Source organism: Diadema setosum, chromosome 21 (genome assembly GCF_964275005.1).
Source record: "Diadema setosum chromosome 21, eeDiaSeto1, whole genome shotgun sequence".
In the NCBI taxonomy this organism is placed as follows: domain Eukaryota; kingdom Metazoa; phylum Echinodermata; class Echinoidea; order Diadematoida; family Diadematidae; genus Diadema; species Diadema setosum.
In genome coordinates this window covers 16,218,780-16,244,592 of record NC_092705.1, presented here as the reverse complement: position 1 = coordinate 16,244,592, position 25,813 = coordinate 16,218,780, and the positions used below count along the sequence as shown (strand labels likewise).

At 37.5% G+C, this 25,813-nt stretch overlaps 1 protein-coding gene across 1 annotated transcript in view; it reads left to right on the top strand.

Moving 5' to 3' along the window:
- Positions 1–19,586, top strand: part of LOC140244253 (protein ECT2-like) — a 29,178-nt gene extending 9,592 nt beyond the window's left edge. Inside the window, exons 7-19 of the mRNA XM_072323891.1 lie at positions 582–697; positions 2,027–2,089; positions 2,884–3,127; positions 4,029–4,168; positions 4,618–4,803; positions 5,253–5,363; positions 9,506–9,684; positions 10,826–11,030; positions 12,750–12,867; positions 13,411–13,574; positions 17,136–17,221; positions 18,177–18,363; positions 19,301–19,586. Of these exons, the coding sequence (XP_072179992.1) occupies positions 582–697; positions 2,027–2,089; positions 2,884–3,127; positions 4,029–4,168; positions 4,618–4,803; positions 5,253–5,363; positions 9,506–9,684; positions 10,826–11,030; positions 12,750–12,867; positions 13,411–13,574; positions 17,136–17,221; positions 18,177–18,363; positions 19,301–19,393 (1,892 nt within the window). The 3' untranslated portion in view covers positions 19,394–19,586. The remainder of the gene's footprint in view (positions 1–581; positions 698–2,026; positions 2,090–2,883; positions 3,128–4,028; positions 4,169–4,617; positions 4,804–5,252; positions 5,364–9,505; positions 9,685–10,825; positions 11,031–12,749; positions 12,868–13,410; positions 13,575–17,135; positions 17,222–18,176; positions 18,364–19,300) is intronic.
- The last annotated feature ends 6,227 nt before the right edge of the window (positions 19,587–25,813 follow it).

Sequence of the window (25,813 nt, the reverse complement as noted above, 5' to 3'; positions counted from 1 at the left end):
CAAAGGCCAGGTTTAGATAATGCTATTTTCCCATTTGATACTGAAATTAAACTTTTTCTCAATACCTTGAAAATTACTCAATGCATAAACTTATAAAAGGGTCAAAAGTCAAGTAAAAATCATCAGTTCCCCAAATACCTGCACTCTGACATTTTTAATCATTCATCCAATTGAACCTAGTTCTAGGAAAGTGAACATTCAGCACATTTGTGGCAAACCTGTCATTTTAATATTTTGCCAATTGTGTGAAACTGTCATCACACATTGTCAAGACATTGTACTATAGACCTATTAGGAGAACCATGCATTATGGCGGAGGCATATCAGTCGCCGTAGCGACATATCTAGTTCTCTCTGGCTTTTGCTTTCTGTAAACTTGTGGTTTACTCCTTCCCCTCCCTCTTTCTCCGTATCTATTGTCTGTCTGTCTGTCTGTCTGTCTGTCTGTCTGACTGACTGACTGTCTGTCTGTCTGTCAATTAGCATGCACCTATTACTCTTCTGTGTTCCAGAATGTTACATTGATAAAATCAACTGTATGTAACTGTTAAAAACTGATCTTGATTTTCTGTGATGGACAGGTGGGAGTGTAGTCTCTGTAGCTGATGAGTCCTGCACCCACATAGTGGTGGATGAGAACACTGTTCCAGAGCAACTCTTGGATTATTCCAAGAACATCAAACTAGTCAAGCAAGAGGTAATGTAGTTCCTGCACTGCACGAGGGCAAGACATGTTTACTGAACAAAAATGGCCACTGGCAATACATTTGCTTTACTGTCCATTAATTTCTTGTACTTGTTTACATCTCGCCAGTACTTCTATTAATGGAACAGACAGTAATGTAGTGAGACACACAAGTCTAATGCTGCTTGGCAGAACAAACAGATTACTTGGTATGTCTTACACTAGCTTTGCAAGGGTTGGTTATGACTCTTTTTCAATTCAAAGTTTGTTGCACTTGTCAGTTGGATTTAACAAGGAGGAAACTTCACATAATCCACCTCCAAATAAGTTGAAATCTCGCTACTTAATACTGCATATGTTGTAGTTTTCATCTGTTTCAGCAAATATCACTCACACCAGATTTGCAGTAGCTTGGGGGTTAACCCTATTTTAAACTCGGCTATTTGAGACCAAGTTTTTACTGGGGGGAGGAGGGTCAATTTGATCCCCCCGCCCCCCTTCAGATCTCGGCCGCTGATCGCGTGATCGCTGCAAAATTTGGCCTGAAGATAGAGCTGGATGTCAAGTATAAGATTACACAGTCATACGATAGAAAAATATTGGCCTTCTTTTTTTAGTAAATTAATTATGCAAATTTATGCATGAAATCATATTTTCACCTATAACTCCATTAAAAAGACTGAAGGATTGCTAAATATTTGTGTCAGAGTTCCTCAAGACACATTGAACAATTTTCTTGTAAAAAATAGCTCAAGCAAAATCAGTTTCTTTTGTTTTTTATTGTTTTGTTAATTTCTTATGTATTTTGTTGTTTTTTAACCTATTGCTTTTCTGCCAAAATTTGTTGCAGGCACTTTTTCAAGCTTATCTACATTAGAATTGATTGATTTCAGTGGTTTAAATTTGAAATAATCCAATTTATATCAATTAACATAACATTAATTTAACGTAACTTGAGAACAGATGTCGCAAGTTTGGTCTCAAAATATGCGGGAGACTTCATTGAAAAAAAAGTGGTGAAACGACGTGGCAAAATCTTTGCACATTGCAGAGGGGGAGGGGGTCAATTTGACCGCCCCAATTGGAATAGGGTTGAAATAGATCTCATGAGAATCAGTGAGGAAATTAAAAAAAAAAAAATTAAAACATATTTAGAATTGTGATACTGGTCACAGAAAATGTGACGTAATTAAGCATCTTGACTTCAGTGATTGAGTAAAGTATCATACAAGAAAGCTACAAAGTTAGAGAGTGCAATTCCTTATGACTGATCATGTCGGACTACATCTGAACAATGAATGGGTGAAAAAATGATGTATGTTTTCATTTATCCCCCCACAGTGGTTCTGGGCCAGCATTCAGATGGATGCCAGAGCAGAGGAAGGCTTGTACACCTTCAGAATTGTAAGTCATAAGGATATCAGTCTTATAAAGTGTAAACACATGTGTTTGGTTTGGGTCACTTTTCTACCTTCTCCATGCATTCTTCCTTAATTTGAAAAACAAAAAACAAATTAAAAAACATGTGCATGTCTGTACAAGTTATAGTCCACTGGATTTATCAGTTGCTTTGATACAGCATGTAACACTGGATTAGATTTTCTTCAAAAAGGAGGAAATGTGACATAGGATTAAGAATCTCTATTCTTTTAATTACTTACTACTGTAAAAGTGGATATTTTTGCGCGACTAGTTTTTCGCGATCGGCGAGGTAAGAAGAGTTTCGCGTGTTTTTCATTCCGCGGAATCAAGACATCAACTACTGGAACATATTGCGAGCAAATATATTCATGTGCTTTTATTTTCGCGTTAGTTTCAGGTTGCGCGAAATGTGTGAAAATTTCAACACTGCGAAAATTTCCACTTTTACAGTATTCGTAGGGGGATGGGTGGGAAAGATAACCCGTAATGAAAACAAGAAGCAAAGAAAGAAAGGTCAACCTTTCATTTTTTAATTGTTGACTTACATGTATTAGCTTAAGTTGTTAGGAGTTTGTTTATCTTCATATTTACCAAGAAATGCACATAATTTCCACTTTGGTAATACTTGTTGCTAGTTTTCAGTATTTCTGACATTTCTACTATTAGCCTCATCGATATCACACTGATGCATGTATTCTTCCCTTCTTTTTGTCTCTCTCTCTCTCTCTCTCTCTATCTCTCTCTTTTCTCATACTCCATCACGCATCTATCACCAGGTCTCCACGCCAGCCTCAATTCAAGGCACTCCGACCATGATCTTCAGCGGCTCGAAGTCGAGTCGCAAGCGGCGGCTGAAGCAGAGCATTGCCGCCCTCAGCAGCGAGACGGACAGCCTGGAGTCCCCCCTGCCTCCCCAGAAGAGACGGTCGAGCTTTGCGGAGAGTGCCAGCTGCATGTCCATCTCCGCCTCGTCCATCCTGGATGCCAGCCAGACACCAGAGTGCTCGTCTGCACGCGCAGGTATGGTGTTTTGAAGGCATAACTTACCATTTGCAGATGAAACAAAAACCCAGCTTTTGTGCTTCAAAATGGTTCTAAAATGTGACTGAGGGATTGAAACAACCAATGTAAAAAGTTAAACAGTATAATCAATGTTAAATATTGTTAAATGTTAAAAATGTGAACGATAGCTATAATAAACTTGTGTCTAAACTAAACCGTCTGCAGTTATGGTTTAGTGAGATAGATAGTGGTATCTCCTTATATTTTAGGCTTTATTGCAAAATATTTATATGGTAGGATGTGTTGTGATACAATTGACCTACACATAAGCATCAAATATGATAATTAGAACATTTCTGAAATCACCGTTCCCAATGGTAAACAGTACTTAAGTACTTTTGTTGCTGCTTAGGTCACAAAATATATTATCTACTTGCAAAAGAACCTATGAACATAGACTGGCTGTCCATATGGACCAGTATCTCTCCCCCCCCCCTTTTTTTTTCCTTTGGTCAAAGTGATCAAACTACAAATATTGAGATATCAGCCTTCTGTCTTATAACTAGTCATGTGTTCACTTTACCCAGAAAGAGGAAAAGTGACAACTTTTCCAATTTAGGACTGTGCCAAAGTAGATGTGAGCTGCACATCCATGTATATTCTTCTTGTGTGACACAAATCATTTTGAATTGAGCATTTTGAATGTGTCTTATTTGAGAGCACTTGAGTTTGTTTCTCATTACCAAATGATTGATATACACTAAATTTGCAAGGCTTGTCTCCTTTCTATTTGAAAGAAAATTTCCTGAAATCATGATCCTCGTGGTGTCTAAGTAAAAATGATGGCATCAATTCTGGAATGGAGTGTAACGTGTTTGTTTGTATTTTGGTGAACATTTTTTTCTTCGATAACCGACAGTTGATCCATGTACACCAATGGAGACAGAGACACCGAAGAAGGCGCCACCTGCCCAACCTCTCTCCAAACGTCACATGACCCTGATGGAGCTCCTCCAGACAGAGATCAACTACGTCAAAATCCTGGACACAATTATAACTGTGAGTTCATGTGTCACTCCTGTAATAGTTGGACATGTTAACCAGACACTCAGTGCAGTGGAAACTGAATATAAAAGAGATCTGATATATCAAAGTACCTGATATAACAAATTAATTTCTCCGGTCCCATTGTATTTATTTCCTTTGTTTTGTATTGTACATTGACTACTGATATAACAAAACATCTCATATAAAGAACAAATTGTCTTGGTGGGACCCACCTTTTATTAGGATCGCTTTGCTTTACTTTGTTCTTATATATCTTAGCCTTTTAAAAACCGATATTCATCAACTAAACTTTGAATTCCTCTAATAATTGTGTGTTCTTTAACTATTTTTAAAGTTGTTCTAAGTATCTCGCAAAAAGTTAAAAGCTGAATCCTAACTTAAACTAATATTGTACTATCCCTTTAAAATCTTTGATGAACTTCAATCCTGCCCTTGTTCAGGTATTCAAAGAGCCACTGGAAAAGGAGCAGACAGGGGGCGCCCTCTTGCCCCAGGAGGACATAAAGACCATCTTCAATCGCATCCCGGACATCTATGCTGTCCACTGCCGGTTGAAGGACGACATTCAGGCCCTCCTGGATGACTACTCAGATGACAAGAGCCTGGGTCAAATCATTGTCAAACATGTAAGGGTCAATCATCCACCGATTATGTCACTTGAAAGCAAATTCCCTTGAATATTCTGTTTGAATCATGAAGTATGCTGTGGAAATGTTATTTCATCAGTTTTGAAGCAGAAGGGAATAAGTACTGTCCAAAGTCTTAGATTTCAGCATCTGTCTGCCTCTCAGTAACTTATGATACAACACTTTGATGAACAAGGCCATAATCTCACCAATGGAAATGTTTTATGATATTTGGAAAGCATATTTACACATATGAGGCAGAGGTGTTCGTGATGTGTTTGAATGTGAGATCACTCTTTAAGAGCCGTTTTCCAAATCAGTTACATTGAATGTTGCCTTCTGAAACAACGTCATGTGATGAAAGATAGTAAAAGTTTTCTTGCTTGCTGGCAGCAAATGAACTTATAAGCCATTTACTGAGCATGTGTCATGTTGGTCTAATATCACAGAGTACAGACATGAGCAAGGCGTACCCTCAGTTTGTGAATTTCTTCGAGCTTGCCAAGCAGACGGTTGTTCAGTGTGACAAGCAGAAGCCCAGATTCCATGCCTTTCTCAAGGTGAGTCTTTTTTTTGGAGCTCATGTAAATCTTTTTGTATAAATTCTATGCTTTGTATTTTTCTTTAACCCTATTCCTACCGGGGGAGGGCCATTTTGGCCCCCCTCGACATTTCGCGTGATTATTCCGCAACGGGTGATGCTCTCGCTGCGACATTTTACGACTTTTTTCTTTCAAGTATTGCGCAACTTTTGAGACCAAATTTGTTGCTCCCAGGCATACTGTTTTGAAACCACGCCCCTTTGAAAAAAATTCGTTGTCTCAAAAATTGCTCAAAACCATGATTTTGTGTACAAATCCAAAATGTAAATTGTTTTTGCAATTAATTCATATAAAAATGAATATTTTTACTTTCAATAGCTGATAATGATTTATTTTAGCCTGATTATGCTTTAATAAGTTTCTGCGACAAATTTTGACGAAAAAACAACTAAAACAAAAAGTAAAAAACAAAGAAATACATAAGAAATTCATTAAACAATAAAATACATAAGAAATAATTATGAAGCCGAATTTTTGCTTCAATATTATTGTTGAGGATATTGAAAAGAATATGTTCACCAAAAATTAGAAGTCTTTGAGCTTTATTTTTTGATTAATAGGCAAAAAATTATTTTTGCATAAACTAGCATAAATTAATTAATACAAAATACATTAATTAAAATGTGAAAAATCTAACTACAGTTGAACCTCTTGTATCCGGACAAGTCGGGACCGGGGCTCATCCGGATAAGGGATTTAGCCGGATACGGGAGACTCAATGCTTTATACATGTACATATACATACACATGTAGGTCCTACTGATGTAGCCCATTTGCATTGTAGTACCACATGTAGTAATGTGTATACTGCAACCTTTTCATTGTTACACTCAGTAACAGACCCCAAAATAGAGGTGTATGTTAATGTTGAAAGTAATATGTAATTCATGTGTGTTTGTGTAGGAGTTCTCAAGGAGTTGGGAATCCCCCTTTCCTCCCGTAATTATTAAAAAAAAAATAAAAAAAAAATCACGGCAAGATTGCGTCCATATAATAGAGAAATCAGGATAAAGGGAGGCCGGATAAGAGAGGCTCAACTGTATACAGTCTTATGGTGGTTGCAAGTCCCTCAAAAAACCTGGTGGGATTAGGGTTAACTGTCAAGAAAAAAATATTCAAAGACAAAGTCATGCAAATGCTGTACATTTTTGAGATGTGTATGTAAAAGATCATTACTTTGTAATTAGGTGATCCGAGTATCCTCTCGGATCACCTTCTGTTTTTGTACGGATTCTTTCTTCTTCTTCTTCTTTTTCTTCTTCTTTCTCCCCAAAAGTTGTGCATCGATTAGCTCAGAAAGTCCTCTTCCTATCAATTTCAAACTTATACCATATATGTATCGTGTCCCAAAGACGACAGCGCAAGTAAAATTATAGTGATCAGTCGACCGTGACGTCACTATGACGTCATTATATGAAAACACATTTTCATGCATATCTCATTAATAGAATGGAATTCTTCAATGAAATTTACGTCACATATATTTTAAGTCATGCGGATTCTACTCATATTCTCAGAATTCATATTTATTTTAAAACGCGCGCGTACGCGCGCGTTGAAATATTTGTATGCTCAGATCGAGCTCAAATTTTTTTTGCACACGTTTCAGACCATTTAGAGCATTTTTTGAAAAATTGAAAAAAATTTACGGACGCGTACGCGCGCGCGCATATACGCACGCACAGCTCATATGCAATAGAAATTTCCCGTTTTTTCACATTTATCGCCTGCCTGAAATGTCAGGGAATATGTCTACCAAGTTTCAAGTCAATCCGACTCAATATGACGTCATACGGGCCCGTCAAAGTTGAAATTCCGCGCGCGCGTCAATGGCGATATACAGTGCAACAATGCCAAAAAACCGCCAATTTTAAATCCGATTTTACTCGTCAGGATGGACGGTGACCCCCAATTTTCTTTACATATTCTGAAAGCTGATGAGTTGTACATGTCATTTCATGGGTTGGCGATGCTGGAAAAATGATTAAAAGATATCAAATTTCTTAATAAAATAAAAAGAGCAAATTTTCAAAATGACGTCATCAAATTACAAGTTCACTCGAGCGTATCTCACTTATCCTTGGCCAATTTTCACCCAGATTTCAGTATGTTGCAGCTTACTAAATGCTCTTTCATTAATATAATAACAACATTTTGATTAGATGACGGCATCACCTCGTAATATTGGATTGAAAATAATCTTGTCAAATTTGACCAGTTTACGTGTTATCTTAATGGGAGTGCAGTTTTTCTGGAAATGAAAATTGACATGACTTTCTTTTTCGAGCACTAGCTCACCTATGCTTCGGTGAATTTCTCTAAGATTTTAATATGTTGTAGCTGAGACTTTGGGCTATTGTAATATGCCCTTCATTTTGTCATACAGTATCGGGATCACGTCAAAAAACTTGGTTGAAATCAAAGCCTATCTTCGATATATTTTCATATTTCTTTCTTTTTCAAATTTTCTTTGCAATAACTCAAGAAAAACATACTCTATCACCACCATATTTTGCACATGTTTAGTTCATGTCACGTACATTATTTCATAAGATAACAACTACTTCATCAGACGCCATCTTGGGTATGTAAATTAGGGTCAAAGGTCATAAATGTTTCATCCTGTATCTTGGTGAATACATGTTCTATCTTCCCCATATTTTGCACACGTAAAGACCGTGTTACAAGGATCATTTCACAAAATAACCACTTTTTCCTCAGATGCCATCTTGTCTGTGCAGATCGGGGTCAAAGGTCATAATATTATGTACTTCTTTCTTTATCTTCGTTATGACGTGTTATCTCTATGGGAGGGAATTTTGCTAGATGTGAAAATTGACATGATTGTCTTTATCGAGCACTAGCTCACTTACCCTTCGGTGAATTTCTCCCAGATTTTAATATGTTGTAGCTGAGACTTTGCGCTATCGTACGTGTCCCCATTGTTTTTTATATAATGTCGGGATCACGTCCAAAAAAGTGGTTGAAATTAAAGATTATCTTCGATGTATTTTCATATTTCTTTCTTTTTCCAATTTTCTTTGCAATAACTCAAGAAAAATAGCCCCTATCAACCCAATATTTTGCACATGTTTAGTTAATGTTACGTACATTATTTCATAAAATAACAACTACTTGATCAGACACCATCTTGGTTATGTAAATTAGGGTCAAAGGTCATAAATGTTTCATCCTGTATCTTGGTGAATACATGTCTTATCTTTCCCATATGTTGCACACGCAAAGACCATGTTACAAGAATCATTTCACAAAATAACCACTTTTTGCTCAGATACCATCTTGGGGGTGCAAAGTGGGGTCAAAGGTCAAATATACTTCATTCTGCATCTTTGATAGTGTATACGGAATTCGGTACCCAAGATGGTAGGTCTGATTCCCTTTTCAGAATGAGAATCCAAACATCACACGACCAATGTCCCTATAATCTTAGGTGAAAACTCGAATCATTGATTTTAAAAAAAAAAAAAAATCGGATCACCTAATTTGTCAGTCTTGACAAATTCCGAGTCTAGTTTTCTTGTTGATTTTTTAATGTAAGAAAAAATTAATTTTCTCTCTGTTGCCTGTTTGATTTCATCACTGGATAGCAAAGGCTACAACAGGCATGCATAAAAATTTCATTTTAAGTGTTGAGCTAATATACGTTGTATATATTACCTCTCACCTCAGCCCCAGCTAAGGGCCAATAACAGCTGAACGTTTTGTCTTAATTTCACGTTCACCACACCCACCTTCAAAGGTTTGTTTGGTGTCTTTTTTTTTTCTTTTTTTTCTTTTTTTTGCTGGTTTCTGCCACCACTGGTTTCTTTCTCTGCATGTACCCCAGTCATTTTATATCTGCCTTCTATTCAGTAGTCACAAAACAGCAATTTATGTTATCTCAATTTTCCTAGCCCTGCCCTGCATGCAAATTCCACACCAGTAACAACATTAATCATCATCATTATCATCATTTTAATTCCTTGTACTCCAAAGACCAGTGTTCATGGAAGTCAATTTCATATTGTTGGTTGGTTGGTTGTTTGTTTGTTTGTTTTTCTGATCATCTTTGTGAATTTTTGCTCCCTTGACACCCCAAGATCTGCCAAAGCAGACCAGAGTGCGGACGGCAATCCCTGACAGAGCTCTTGATAAGACCAGTCCAGAGACTGCCCAGCATGATTCTCCTTCTATCTGACCTGTGGAAGAGGACTCCAGACACCCACTCAGACTACACCCACCTCAAGCAAGGCTTGGATGCCCTCAAGAAGGTCACAGAGTACGTCCCCGAGGATGGTCAACCCTCATCCTAGCAGTACTAGCCTTTATCTACAAAGAATGTGTGTTGAGGAGTCCAACACTGAAATTAAAGGGAAGATAAACCCCAAGAGAAATGTGGATTGAGTGAAAGCAGCAATATTAGTAGAACACATCAGTGAAAGTTTGAAGGAAATCGGACAATCGATGCAAAAGTTATGAATTTTTAAAGTTTTGATGTTGGAACCGCTGGGTGAGGAGACTACTAGAGGTTATGACGCATAAGTGGACAACAATACCAAGAAAATATAAAGAAAATTCTGCAAAAATCAATTTTTCATGAAAATTACAAATTCCATCAACTTGATATTGACATATGTTAAGGGTAGCAATATTCCCCCTGCTTTCTGAAAGCGGTTGGTCCATTGCTCTTTCATGATTCTAGAAAAGTGAATTTTTGTTGAATTTCCTTTATATTTTCTTTGTATTGTTGTCCACTCATACGTCATATCCTCTAGTAGTCTCCTCACCCAGCGGTTCCAACACCAAAACTTTAAAAATTCATAACTTTTACATCGATTGTCCGATTTTCCTCAAACTTTCACTGATGTGTTCTACTAATGTTGCTGCATTCACTCAATCCACATTGTTCTTTGGGTTTACCTTCCCTTTAATAAGTGATGGTAACATACAATGGCTTGAAAGTAAATGCAGGAGTATGTAGATAGGTCCGGGTATACTCACACCTTTATGTAATTTAGATTTACATGTCTTCCCTGAAGTAATTGGTTACAGTACGGATGGCATTTTTTTCAGGCTGTCCTATCCATGGCAATGTGCAAAAGAAGTAGAAATATTCTTTTTCACTCATGCTGTTACAAAAAAACCACCTTCAGGTTAACTGTGTGTGATAAGTCATCTGTTGAGACATATCATGGTATGGACCAATTTCATATGTCTTCAAAAAGGTGATTTTAGTAAGTTAGAAAATCTTTCAAGTTTTTTTTTTGCATCTGATGTGATCATTTTCCATGAACTTTTGATCAGTGAGTCAAGTGCTTCTTGAATGCAGGAGTCCAAGTTAGTATAAGAGTAACACTTCTATCAGTTTACCAAAATTCCAATGTGTATGACAAACAACAATCTTACCATGTTTTTGGCAGACAAATCAATGAGGACAAGCGCAAGACGGAAGGACACACCCAGATGTTTGACATCATGAATGACATAGAGGGCGTCCCACCAGATCTGCTGTCAGCCCATCGGCAGTTCGTCACCAAGATTGACGTCAGTGAGATCGGAAAAGGGGACACTTTCAGCGAGAAGGGCATCTGTATCACAATGTTCCTTTTCTCAGACACACTAGAGGTTAGTCTCACTTCCCACACATTTTAGGAGACCAAAGAAATGAATGCAAATGGCAATAGTGATAAAACTTTCTTCTGTCGTGCAGTGTATGAAACTACTGGAAAAGTGGATATTTTCGTGAGACTAATTTTTTGTGCTCAGTCATGTATTAAAGATGAGTTTCACATGTTTTTAATACTGCAGAATCAAGACATCAACCACTAGAACATGTGGCAAGCAAAAAGATTTGTGTGCTTTTATTATCGCGCTAGTTTTTTGTAGCGCAAAATGTGCAAAAATTTCCCCTTTTACAGTATTAATTGCAATTGCATACAAATGACGCCGTAGGCATGAATGTAACTTCTACAATGCACAGTTATTGAGAGATTTTATGCATTGTAATGCACATATAGAGCAGCAAGTAAAGGGTGTCAATGATTTGTCAACCTTCGCAAACTTGCAGCTAAAACCTTGCTAGTGTGAACTTCACTCATATTTGCTGGTGCTATGAGGGTTTTACTTCTTTAGTATGGTTGATAAGGTTGGACAGTGCATCTTGAGAACCTGGTGATGCATGTGGATATGTGATAGGATGCATTGAGCATGTTTACAAAATGTTCACAAGTAGTCAACCTGTCCAAATCAAGTCATTTAAAATATGTAATATTCATATATGCAAGGTGCTATACAACCATTTGCCCAATTGCCTTGTGCAAGTGAAAATCAAAGTCTGGCAAGTATTTTGGAACAATGAGAAAAAATGCTAGCCTGAATTGGACAAGCAAAATGTTTTGAAGTCACCCTTTTAATTTTTTTTTCACTTTTCCTCCCTTCAAACTCGCGAAGTCAACCATACAGAAGCCCGAAGATAATGACTGTTGAGTGATGCAAACACTTTAATTTCATTTCAATAACTGTACAACACTTTCTTGAATCCCCAATGTAGTCCAACACAAACACTTGATTGAACCAACTTTGCTACTCTAACTGTCTTTTTATGTGTGATTCAACATGTGCTGTTTATTCAAATGATTGCATTTTATCAAGCCCTTGACTTAGAAGTAATTTTCTATAACCTTTTCATATATTTTTGGACTTTGTTTTTGGGCAAATGAAATTAATGTTTGGGCAAGTGTTCTGCAACAATTTGAAAATCTGCTTGCCCCAGCAGGTAAGTGGTAAAAAAAAAAGATTATGTAGCACCTTGTATATATATATATATATGGTTTTTAATCTTTAGCACATTATGTTCCTGAAAATCTTTTTTTCCCCCGAGATGCCATCTCATTCCATCACCTTGTGATATCAGTTGAACAGATCAAATGAACTTCTACTCTGCTTACTGCAACTCACTGTCCTAGTGATGTCAATGAACTTTTCTGTCCAGCTAAGTTATAGTCACTCTCTGTACTGCCCCCATTACTTTATGACATCCAGTAGAGAACCAAAGTGTGATGTCATAGCCAGTCATTGTCATAGAAACTGGTTCTAAACAACCTCATCGAGCCCAAATATCCAAATAGCCCAATAGCCCAAACAATTGCTAACCATGCTCAGACAAAAGACTGTGATACCATCACTTCAGCACTGTATCAGATGAGGTTCCCTTCCCTACATAACTATTTGGAAGAAGTCTGCCACATATGCTGCACACGATGAACTGCTTCCATATGAAATAAATGTGAATTTTATCAGAGTTTGGCTCTTGTTACATTTATTGTTGTTTGTTTTCATGTGCAGATCTGCAAGAAGCGGGCCAGGCATGCTAACAGTAAGACATCGCAGAAGATGTTTAAACACATCGAGCTCCTCTCACTCTCCTACATCAGAAGAGTGCTGGACATCAACGAGACAGAAGGTATGCAATAATCTCACTGAGCCAATTTAAAATGTATACTATAAAACGAGGAATGTTCGCATGCATTTTAATCAGTAACATAAATTAGTGAGTTGGTAGTTTGAGCTACAGTAAGCCTTTTTTTTAATCTAAGATTCCCTACAACGCAATCTCCTTTGATTTCTTCTTAAAAGTCAATCTTAAAAGTCAAGGTCAACATATAATTATGGTGTGCCATTGGTTTTCTTGTTCAGTTTTCTTTAATGTTTTCAGAATCCACCTCAAATTGTTACCAAAACATGCACAAAAAAAAAAGAAAACCTTAATCACTTATCTTATTTTGTATGTGAAAGGCTGTATGTAAATATCTCCTAAATTTTCACTTTCATTAGGAAGTTAAAATACATTGGAGACACACTGGGCATACCGTGATTTTAAGTCGATCTTAACTTTTAAGATTGACTAAAATTCTTTGTGAAACACCCCCTGCATTACATGATAGAGTGTAACCATCTCTGCCATTGTCTGATGTTGTGTCATCTCGTGTGTTTGTTTGTATGACAGAGTGCCACAATGCCTTTGCCCTGCTGTGTAAACCGCCTGTGGATGTCCTGGAGAGAACAGACAGGCTGTACATGTTTGCTGTGGCCAGTGACGAGTCGAGTAAGACAGAGTGGCTAAAGACGCTATGCCAACACATGGCCAACACCACCTGTAAGACTGACGCTGTAAGTATGCACGGCTAGGCTGCTTAACCCTAAAGGGGCCGGGCTTTTTTGGCTATGCTCAGATCGGGGGTGGGGGGTGGGGGGGGGTGGGGTGGATTCCCCCCCCCCCCCCCCCCCCCCCCCCCCCCCGAGATCTCGGCCATCGGTGGTGCGATCGCGATGAAATTTTGCATGCGTGAGACCCGCGTCGTAATCTACAAGATTGTGTCATAAGATTTTTGGAAACAATCAATTTCTAATTTTAAATAATTAATTATGCAAATTAAGCTCAAGGTGATATTTTAGCTTAATTAAAAGCATTGAGAGTCTAATTTTTGATCTGTAAATCTGTTTTAGCATATTCAACAATTGTACATCACAAAAACTTCCAAAACTCATTTCAATTCTTATGTGTTTTGTTGTTTTCAGAATTTCTTATGTATTTCATTGTTTTTCAACTTTTGTTTTTTCTTTGTTTTTTCATTGGAAATTGTCACTGACCACTTTTCTACCATAATTAGCACAAAATTAATCAATGAAAGTGATTAATTGTAAAAATAATCAGGTTTTTATGTCTTTCATGACAGAGCACTGTTTTCCATAGGAAATGTACACAAAATTGTGCCTGTTTTGGAGCGACATTCCGTTACAAAAATGGGCGTGGCTTCGCAAAAGTATGCGCGGACGTTGCAAATTTGGTCTCAAAAGTTGCACGAGACTTGAACGAAGAAAGTCAAGAAGCCTCGCGATGAGGCCTTCTCGCGTTACAGAATTATAGCGCGAAACGTCGAGGGGGGGGCGGATTCCGCCGCCCCCACCCGGCCCTTTTAGGGTTAAAGGGATGGCAAACTTTTGGTTGAGATGGGGATTCAAATTTTAACTTTTTGTGCGATGATTACAAACCACTTTATAAATTATTGAAGAGCATACAATTCTAAAAGGAATTCAAACTTTATTTGAATAAAATTGGTACAGAAATGGCTGAGATATCCAAAAACAAAGTAAAACAAAATATTCCTAATAAAGATTGGGTTCCACCTTTTATCATGACCTCATTTGTTTCTGGATATCTCAGCTATTTCTAAACCAATTTTCATCAAATAAAGTTTGAATTCCTCTTAGAATGGTATGTTCTTTAATATTACATAAAAGTGATTTCTAATCTCACAAAAAGTTAAAACCCGAATCCCCATCTCAACGAAAACTATACCAACCCTTTAATCTTTTCTTTTCTTCGTAGTTATCCTGTAAAAATGCATTTCCCCTTTTCTCCTTGACCCACATTTTCTTAGTAAAGTAGACCTACCAAGTCTCTCTGATTCTGCGGAAAGACTTGCCAATTAAAGTGTCAAATACAGTTGACTCTGCGTCTGTCAATTTACTGTATGCGCCAAATATTTCGCGAGGTGTTTATTTTCGCGAATTTCGCGAGTCAGGTGCTATTCGCGAAATTAAAGACACGCAAAAATAATGACCCTGATCCCGATGTGAATGTAACGCACGCGTGTACACTTCTCCGTTCCAGTACAAGACTCCACGATCGCGAATTTAACCACTCGCGAAATTGCCGGGAGTTCCCGATTCGCGAAATTTGAGACTCGTGAAATATATGGCGTATACAGTATATGTGACATTAGACAACATTCGACATACAGTTATGCATGTGAATTAGGACTTTTTGTTTTCATCAACCGAGCCCATTTTTGTGCCTTAGACTTGTGCAGAGTTGACTGTATTTCTTGTCCCGACAGGAGAATATGAAAACCTATTAGATTTGACACTTAACCCTAAAAAGACTGGGCTATTTTGGTAGCTCGAAAGACTGGGGGGGGGGGGGGCCTAAAGGGCCCCCCCTTAAGATCTCGGCCGTGGATCGCGCGATCGCCGTGGAGATTTGCACAATGGTAGTGTGCGATGTAATCTACAAGATCGTATATTCAAATTTTCCAAAATAGCCTTCTTTTATTTTATTTTGATTAATTATTATCATTATCATTATCATTATGCTAATCTATGCGAGAAATCAGACTCTTTGATCTGAATCAGTAAATAAAGCTCCAAAAGTGCTCATTTTTGGTCTAATTATTCTTTGTGGCATTCTTAGCAAATGTACTTAAAAAAAATTCAGTATCAAAATTAATTTCTTATTTATTTTATTGTTTTATGAATTTCTTATGTATTTCTTTGTTTTTGACCTTTTGTTTGTGTTGTTTTTTTTAAACAAAATTTGTGGCAGACACTTTTTGAAGCATAATACTCTAAAACAAATTAATTTTAGCCATTGAGAGTAAAAATAAGCATATTTATATGAACCATGTGAAAAAACTCAATTTGCATTGACTTTGTACACAAAATCACATTTTTGAGCCATTTTCGGCCTCACGTGCATGTACAAAAAGTTATGTAACTTCAGAACCGTACCCCCGGGCATCACAAATTTGGTGTCAAAATGTGCGGGAAACTCGAAAGAAAAAAGTCATAGAGCATCGCGGCGAGAGCATTGCGTGTTGCAGAGTAATCGCGCGAAATGTCGAGGGGGGGCCTTTTAGGCCCCCCCCCCCCCAGTCTTTTTAGGGTTAATATCGCCTACTGAAATGCACATCATACAGGAGTGTTTCCCTGAAACCTGTTTTAATGTATGAATGTTGGCAGCCCTTGTATAGCAGAGCACCCAAGTCTTATTGATTCTGCAAAAGGCTGCCTGATAGACTTTGGTATCTTGTCAGGTCCTGACAAGACAGAGAATATGACGCTTTTATTCACTCGAAGAACTTTATTCAAGGTTAAATCATTGTCAGCTCTGTATTCTATGGACAAGCAAAAATATATATATATACTGTATATATATATATATATATATATATATATGTATTTTTTTTTTCAGGGGGGGGGGGGGACCCAATGGCATGGGATATTGCAGTTTAAAGGGATCGTATTAAAGGAGGTCCTAATTTCTGGTTTCTAACATTTTATGGTGTGATAATGAGAAACCCTTATGAAATATGAAAGAGCATGTAATTCCCTGAGGAATTCAACGTTTATTTGACGAAAATTGGTTTTCAAATGGCTGAGATATCCAAAACAGAGCAATTTTAAGAAAGTGTGGGACCCACCTTTTATTACAATCGCTTTGTTTTACTTTGTTTTTGGATGTTTCAGTCATTCCGAAACCCGATTTTCATCAAATAAACTTTGAATTCCTCTTAAAATGGTATGCTCTGTACTATTTCTTAAGTGTTTTCTTGGTATCTCGCAAAAAGTTAAAAGCCCAATTCATCATCTCCACCAATACTGTACCATCCCTTTGAAAATGAACAGATCTTTTTCGCTGGTATCAAAGATACTTTTTATTTCTTGATTTGGATTATATTACAACTTCCTATATTCTGATCATGCAACTAGGTTGGAGCTCTTTTCCATAAATAGTTGCAGTTGATTTCAAGTTTGCATAATACACAATTAGCTACTTGGCCACTTATGATTGCCGGCAGTCTTAAAATCAAAATCACATAAGTCTTCTTACCACCATGCTGTCTCTTGACACTGGTTTGTAATCTCTATTCTTTTCTTTTTTTTCCTTAGGAAAACTTCCTGTTGAAGATCTCCCCAGAGGACCTGGAACTGTCCAAGAGTGATTTTGATGTCAGTCGCAAGAACAAGGCTGTTCGGTAGGATGCCTTTGCTTTTATATCTCTGCCTAAAGGCCACCGCACACGACACAACTTTGCCACAATTTACCAGTCGTACGACCATAAGACTGGAAGTACGATGTCACCAGCCTTGCCAGTTTCCAGTCGTGCGCCTGGGTCTTGGTGGCAGTCGTAGAGATTTGACATGTCAAATTTTCATGACATAGATCATGACCAGTCGTGGGCTTTCAGCCAGTCACGCTACAATATAATGTACTGAAGCCATATCAGTCCTAAGCCTCGCTGTGTGATCTGATTTTATAGTGTGCAGTGCTGAGTCATGCGACTGGTCTAATCGTGTAGTGTGTGGTGGGCTTAGAGCATCTCATTGCACAAGTAGTATACTCATCCAATCATATCCATGCCTATACAATACGTGCCTTTCTACCCCTTTTCGTGCAGGAATGAGGAGATAGCCTAGCCTCTTGTGCACTTCAGTAAATATCTCGGCTAATTTTCCCAGGATGTCACAATAAAATTAGGACCGTTATTCTATTCTTGCATCTGACTAAATGAGTATCATTTATGATTTCTCCAAGTTAGACACACATACAGCATGTATATACGCATCCCACAGCAGGCACTAGCAGTATTGCATAATCACTGCTCCATTGTGGGTCACTGACATTAGAATTATAAACTTCCCTTTAAATCTCTGACACATAATAAGCCTAGAAGACGCCCTTATGAGATGAAAGTAGCTTAAGTGACACCCCAGCAGCAAAGTATGGTGATTCAGTCAGTTTGATTCAGTTTGGCTTTCGTGTGCGCTACTATGACATGTCTTTCTTGTCGACGCAATTGTAAGTTCAATTACCATAAGTGAATAAACCATACTGTTGTGTAGACATGGATTTTTTTTTTTTTCCACCGGTGATTTCACCAAAATGAACAGTATCTTGTAAAATTCACCTGCATGTTATTCAAACTGCAGTGCTGCCAAGAGAGCCACCAAGAAGGTGACCCGAACGTTCTCCTTCAACAAGACGCCTCGTCGGTCCATCCAGAAGGCCGTGTCCAGTGTGTCGTCCACCTTCAGTCCCATGGTGACCGGCGAGAACATGACGCCGCAGCAGTTTGAGAAGATGGGCTCTCGGCTAGCTGGCACCATGACCCTCAAGGTATGCAGTGCTGCACACTGGCACTGGTCCAACGGTCCTTCACCAGTAAAAATCACTGTCAGACCAGTAACTTTTTATGGAATGGACCAGTCAAATATGGAAATTGTACTGGGTACCTACTGGTCTGACAGACCGCTCCGACCAGTAGAAAACATGGGTTAGTGCGCAGCCCTGAGGTATGGTGTGGTTCTAAAGGGGATCAGCACTTCAAATTCATATTCATTGAAAGAAGGGTCAAGTAAAACAAACAACAGTTAGGTCATTTTAAATCAAATACTAATGGGGAAAAAATGCAAGACTAAAGTGCCTTTTGTTCAAATGAAGTAGTAATGTTGGTCAATATCATCATTACACAGACTTGGAAGGTTTGCAATTCTCTGTGTGCACGATTTTGCTCTAAATGTGAGGATTTACGTCAACAGAGTGGTGTATATCTTGTTGCAGACCTTGTTTGTTTACTTTTCTGCTTTCTTCAGAATGTCTGGCAGTAATGGTTATTTGTCTTTATGACACCTTCAAATAGCTATCTTACTCTTGTTATTATTTTATCATTTTAGGAATACATTATACTATAAGAAGATTGCACACATTTTGATATTTTGAAAAAGACAAATGACCTACATTCTGTACTGCTTTCATTTATTCATCTTTTTTACCTCAACAAAATCTCATGCTTTTAGCTTACAAAACTTATTCAAACTATCTTTTCCCACAGCATATTAGTGTGTAACAAAGAAAACCAGCTAAGTTATCTGATTGGTGAAGATTAGATTCGTTAACAAATATCTGGTCCAGTTTGGTTAACGAATGGTTGACAATATGTGACATTGCATGTGAGTGTGTGTGTGTGTGTATGTGTGTGTTTGCATGTTAGGGTAGCAGTGACCTTTCTACAATTTCGCATAACTTTGATGTCATCCCTCTTGCTCTTTCACAGGCTTTGTCACCGCTGGCTCGCAGAACTCCTCTCACGCCACGCCTCTTGCAGAAGAGTTTGACCCTTGGCCCCTCCACGAGTCACAAGTTGTGAGGTGTGTCACTGATGCCTGCCTCACCATGACAACATCCTCATCACCACGTTTGTGTTACTAAGCCCCATATTGGAGCCACGAGCAGTGATCGGTCACAGCTACAAGATCAGTGCACCAGACACTTCCTTCTTGATGATGTAAACTATTTCCTTCTAATTGCATATCATGTGCATATAGGATACCCTTTATGTCAATTAACCCTATTCTAACTGGGCTATTTGAGACCAAGTTTTTACTGAGGGGGGGTCAATTTGACCCCCCCTTCAGATCTCGGCCGCCGATCGCGCGATTGCCGCGAAATTTTGCCTGAAGATAGAGCTTGATGTCAACTACAAGATTACATCGTCATACAATAGAAAAATATTGCCTTTCTATTTTTAATAAATTAATTATGCAAATTTGTGCATGAAATCATATTTTCACTCATAACTCCATTAAAAAGACTGGAGGATTGCTAAATTTTTGTGTCAGAATTCCTCAAGACACATCAAACAATTTTTGTGTAAAAAAATAGCTCAATTGAAATGAATTTCTTTTGTTTTTTATTGTTTTGTTAATTTCTTATGTATTTTATTGTTTTTTCAACCTTTTGTTTTCCATTGTTTTTTGCCAAAACTTGTTGCAGGCACTTTTTCAGGCTTATCTACACTAGAATTGATTAATTTCAATGGTTAAAAGTTGAAATAATCTAATTTATATCAATTTAACCAAAAAACACAATTTGCATTGGATTTGCACACGATATCATGAATTTGAGCTGTTTTTTGGTCGACATGCATATGCAAAACATTACGTAACTTCAAAACGGTGTACCCGGACGTCGCAAATTTGGTCTCAAAATATGCGGGAGACTTCAATGAAAAAAGTCGTGAAACAACGCGGCAAAAGCTTTGCGCGTTGCGAAATCGTGGCACGAAACGTCGAGGGGGGGGGTCAATTTGACCCCCCCCCCCAGTTAGAATAGGGTTAAAGTATATCATTTGGACCTGTGTGACCCTGCCATAATAATAAAAGCGTTTTAGGCCTACTCTGACGTGCTCTCAGTGATTAAGTTGCATTTTTGTAATATTTTATTCACGGCATCTTGTCAATTTGACAAAAGCCTTTGCTAGACTTGTGCACAACATAGTACTAGGTGCAAAAACAAATTATGGACAACAGAATCCTGATTTCAGCAAGTGATTGAAACCAAATTGATCTCACTTGGGGTACCCAAGCTGGATAAATTCATATAGATTGTGATAAATGCTGAATCTAGACCATTACAGAGAATGAAAAGTAAATGTGGCATCAGTAAATTGGGAAAGAGCCATACAGTAATGGATGAAGGTGAATTTTAGTTTCATATTGCTTGGTGTCTCGGCAGTGTGCAAAAAATGCAGTATGTATGCTGTAAAATTACGAATTATGTCAAGCTTGTAACACAGGTTAGCAACCATATATGACAAGTACTATGCTATGATGAAAAGGTCATTTTTTTTTTTTTAATCCTTTGAAAATAAGTGTAAAATAACCAGTTGTATATTGTCCATACCTTGCGATAGGCACTGCTAATTTGTATGATAAAATAGTAGATATGCAGTACTCCTATTTATTAGTTTGATTGGATGCCTGAGCTGTATTCAATGTAAAAACATATTCCATATATTGTTGCTGAAGGTTAACCCTATTGTCAATCATTACTTAAGAGAATATTTTGGCATTTTTTCTTTTACTTCTTCTTCTTATTTTGGGAAGAGTTGGAGGTTGGGATGGCCTATAAATTCATATTTTTACATTCAATGCATATAGTGTAGACAAGATCTTTTGCGTGCATTTTGATTTCGCGAAACTCGGCTCTCGCGAAATTTGCAAAATTAAAATGCACGCAAACATTTCTCATTTTGGTTGGCTAATGCTTTATTTGTCCATACCTCAACTTCACACTCATCCCATGCTCTCCTTCTGAATTGGTTGGTCCTACAATGAAGGAAGTGCAATTTGCCCCCCTCCCCCCCCCCCCAAAAAAAAAAAAACCCAATAACTACAACACAAAAATCAACAAAAACAATAAATTATAAAGCATCTGTTAAACCCATTTCTCCTCCTCTTCCTACTAACATTCTTTTTTGTTTTTTGTTTTTGTTTTTGTTTTTCTTTTTTGTTTGTTTTTTGCTCGTATATCAACTCATGGATTGCACTTCTGTATTCATATGTCCAATAGAATAACTAGGGATTTAATCTCAACTGCAGTTTGTGTAAATATCACCACTTTCCTGATGCAGTCAAACCTATGTATAGCAACCATTCAATGGAAACGTGAAAGATGGCCTTTATACGTCAATGGCCACTGTAGAAACCTAGGCAGTGTTTTTGTGTATCTTCAATACCTACATAATGCACATCCCATGTACACATGAAAATGAAAAGATACAACATTACTTCTGTTAATTGTTGTGGCTCGGAGATAAAATAAGTGTACAAACCATTATTTTTTTCCCCCTACCCTTCCAACGAACAATTTGGTCCTAATAAGGCTGTTAAGATGCAGAAACTTTGGCGAAAAGAATAGCACAATGTAGCTACTTGGTATGCTGAAAGACTGAGCTCAATGTGGGGCCTTTGTTTGCTATGCACAATGAAATACTGATTGTGTGAGACGAACTAGGTAATTGTTGGCCATATTAGACAGGTGGCTGGTTGGCTGGTATTTGCACTGTCTTCAATCTCTCCAGAGAGAAGCCTGTAGTGGTCACATAATTCAGGTGGCCACTGTAGACAGGTGGCCAATATGACAGACTCGGCTGTGCACCAATTTTACTGTGTACTTCACAACACATTCCAGCCTCCATAGATCATCTGTTGGGTCTGGCTGATGTTTTTTTTTTTTTTTTTTTTTTTTTGTTGTTGTTTTTTCTTCTTATGTTGAATTAACACTTAAATCTCAGTCTAGATGTGCCAGTAAAAGACTCAATGCCACTGTTTTCATGTTACGCTACCCCTCTTGCTCTTGAGAACAGTAGTGGAGTTACTAAAACAAAGTTCCATGTTGCAGCCAATGTGCATGTTCTAATTTCTGTTTAAGTCTGCAAGACTTTATTTGGACACTATCATCATTGCCATGAATCTTATTAAAACTAACATGGAAGTGAAACCCTGCAGGTCTCACAATAAAATCAAAACTGTAAAATGCATTTCCTTATACAGCATTGCAATTTACTAGTACTGTACTTAAAATTACAATCAGTATCTATCATATCAAACTTTTACCCAAACAAACCTTAGTTTCAAATGATAAAGATTCTCTTCTGTACTTCTTGTTTAGTCAAGATTGTCACATTATATTGTAATTTCTCTAAAAACTATATAATGAATCAGGCAATACCTATTAAAGCTGTATTTATGAATGGTATACTAAAATAGGATTAAGGTCAAATATATCCTCAGTGTATGGTTCTTACAGATAGATTACAGTATACATGTATCTTCCGTAAGCTGGGAGACCTGATGAAACTTATATCCCTCGATAGGAAACTGAAATAAACCATTGCATTTTTATTCAAATCCATCATTATGTTTAGCCATTTTAAAATGGTACATAGGTAAGTATGAAAATTGGCATCAATGGTGTATAGATCGAGGCTTTGACCATTGTACATTTACTCTTTGACACAAAAATAAATGACTGATATGATGTGAATGTACTTGCATTGAATGTTTGTTTTTATTCACATTCCAGTCTGATTCATGTACTTACAGGCACTTGGCAAACTCATCCTAGGAGATGCAGCAGTTTGCATCAAATTTTGGTGATAACAGACAAAGGCAATGTCATCAGCCATAATATGTGATCAATCATCATCAGCATATTACTTACATGTAGTAGCTGATGCGCCATAAAAAGGGCCATCTAAAACAGTCATGTGAGAGATGCATGGCTCTTTAATATTCAAAATATATTTACAGTAAACCTCACTAAAGTTGAATCCAAAGGATCCTGAGAAAATCCTTCATGAATTTCAACTTGTACAATAGAATTAACACAGTATATGCAACTCCTGTCATGGCAGTTTTCTTTCATAATAACAAAATTTTGCAGGTAGTAAAATACTGTATGTAAAGAGATAAAGATTTTAACTTTGGTACCTGAATTTTTACCATGTTGTAATGAGCATTTCGTTCATTATATAACGGGAGTGCACTTTATCCATCCGGGTAGAAAATTTCGTCAACTTGGTAGATTTTTCAACCAGTACAAGGTCATGATAAGCAGCGTTGGCTGTAGCTCTTAGAGTTAACTTTGTGGGAGGTAGCGGTCCTCATGTGTAATGTGTGGGCAAGCAGAGCTAACTTTGAACAAAAATGGGGCAAGCACAGCACATAAGGACAATCTACATACATTGTAGTTCCCTCGGAGGGAACAAGATGAATTCAGATGCTATCAATATGCAATGCCATGGGTCTTTCTTGGTTTACAGCCAAAGTATTTGTTGATTTTTATAATGCAAAGGATCAGCCAGTCAAACACAAAGTGAAGGAATGATTTGTTCAATCTTAAAACTGTACTGTATTCACGATTCTAAACTACACGTTGGCAATAACATTTCTGAGGAACCTATAACGAGGGCCTAAAAACCATGACAATATTGCTTTGGCAGGTTTCTCACAAATACAAAGAGTTGGGGCCTGCAAAATCACCTTGTTGTAAAAGAGGGTTTTGTTGTACAGTGGACTCCCGTTATAACGAAGCCCTCGGGACCGCCAGTTTTCTTTCATTACATCAAAATTTCGTTATAAGCGAACAAATAAACAATGAAAATACATGGAGCAAATGATGTGGTCTGAATTTTTACTTCATTATAACCGGAATTTCGTTATAACCATGTTCGTTATAACGGGAGTACCAGTACACAGTATCTAACCTTGCTTTTAGGTTCCACTGTAAAACAACAGAGTCACTGCAAGGTAATGATGTTACTTCCTGTCAGTTTACTCCTTTGATGTATACCTTCTTCCAAAAGTGAAAATTTCAAACATTTTATTGCTAAGACAGTACAGTGGACTCCCGTTATAACGAAGTCCTCGGGACCGGCAGTTTTCTTTCGTTATAACGAAATTTCGTTATAACCGAATGAATAAACAATAAAAATACATAGAGTCGATAAAGTTGCGGCCCTAAATGTTATTTCGTTGTAACCGGAATTTCGTTATAACCGTGTTCGTTATAACGGGAGTGCACTGTACAATGTTAGATTTTGACTGTGACATTTGATGCTCACCTTTTACAAAAAACAACAACAACACTTCAGTGACATTGTTCCACCATGGCTTAAACTTATATTACCAGTAGGAGCATTAATTACACTTGACCTCATGTGTGCAAATGTATGCAGTTACCTTATCAAAGCTCACATATGGCATGACATCAACACAATTGATTGATGCTTTGTTATAAACATAACAAGGTCCAGGACTCTGAAAATTGGAATTTTCAGACCTCATAAAATCACACTAACATTCCAATGTACTACATTGTACTATAATTTGAAGGGGCATTCCAGACAATACAACTTTACATCATGTAGTACATAGATTTGTGAAATTTTTTGTGATCCTTCAGCAGACAAACCAACAAAACATAATACACTAAACAAGGATGATGACATACACTGCGAAGGAGGCTCGCATATTCCAATAATGTAGCAATGTACAGTCAACCTTGCCCGAGTTGAATCTATTTGGACTGAAGAAATGGCTTTGACTTAGAGAAAATTTGGCTTATGAGGGATTAAAATCAATAGAATATAAAGAGAACTTAAAAAGACCTTTGACTTTGGCGACTATTCAACTAATGCGAGGTCAACTTAAGCAAGGTTGACTGTAATTCCATTACAATACCAATTGTTTAACAAGTTCACCTGTGTAGAATTTATACATGCTATTTTCTTTTGCTCTGCTTCCTTGAGCAACCAACAATGCATTCTTATGTGAAGCTGCTATGTCATAATCCTTGTTCATTGTGATTTGTTATGAATTTTGAAAATATTCTTTAAAATATTCCTCATCTCAATCACTATAAATTCTGTAATTCTGTACCCAGTATAAGCAATTTAAAGATGTTAAAATGTAAAAGTCTAAAAAACATCTGGAGGTCTCCTTTAAGGGAGCACAGCCAGTCAGTCAGAGCTGAAAGAGCGACTCGGATGAGTCATGAATCTGTTCTCTCAGTGAATATCACATGTAAGTCCAGTCAAACAGATTAAAAGGTTGTATATTATCCCCTTCGAAAACATAAAATCTTGCGTGGCTGAAGAATAATGTCTCCCAACATCATGCATGAAAACTTACGGTAATAGGGTTCCTATAACTCAAAAACCTATCCTATGTCACTTAAGAGTACGCTCCCCTCTTGAACCAAGAATAGCGGTTGGAATTTTGGG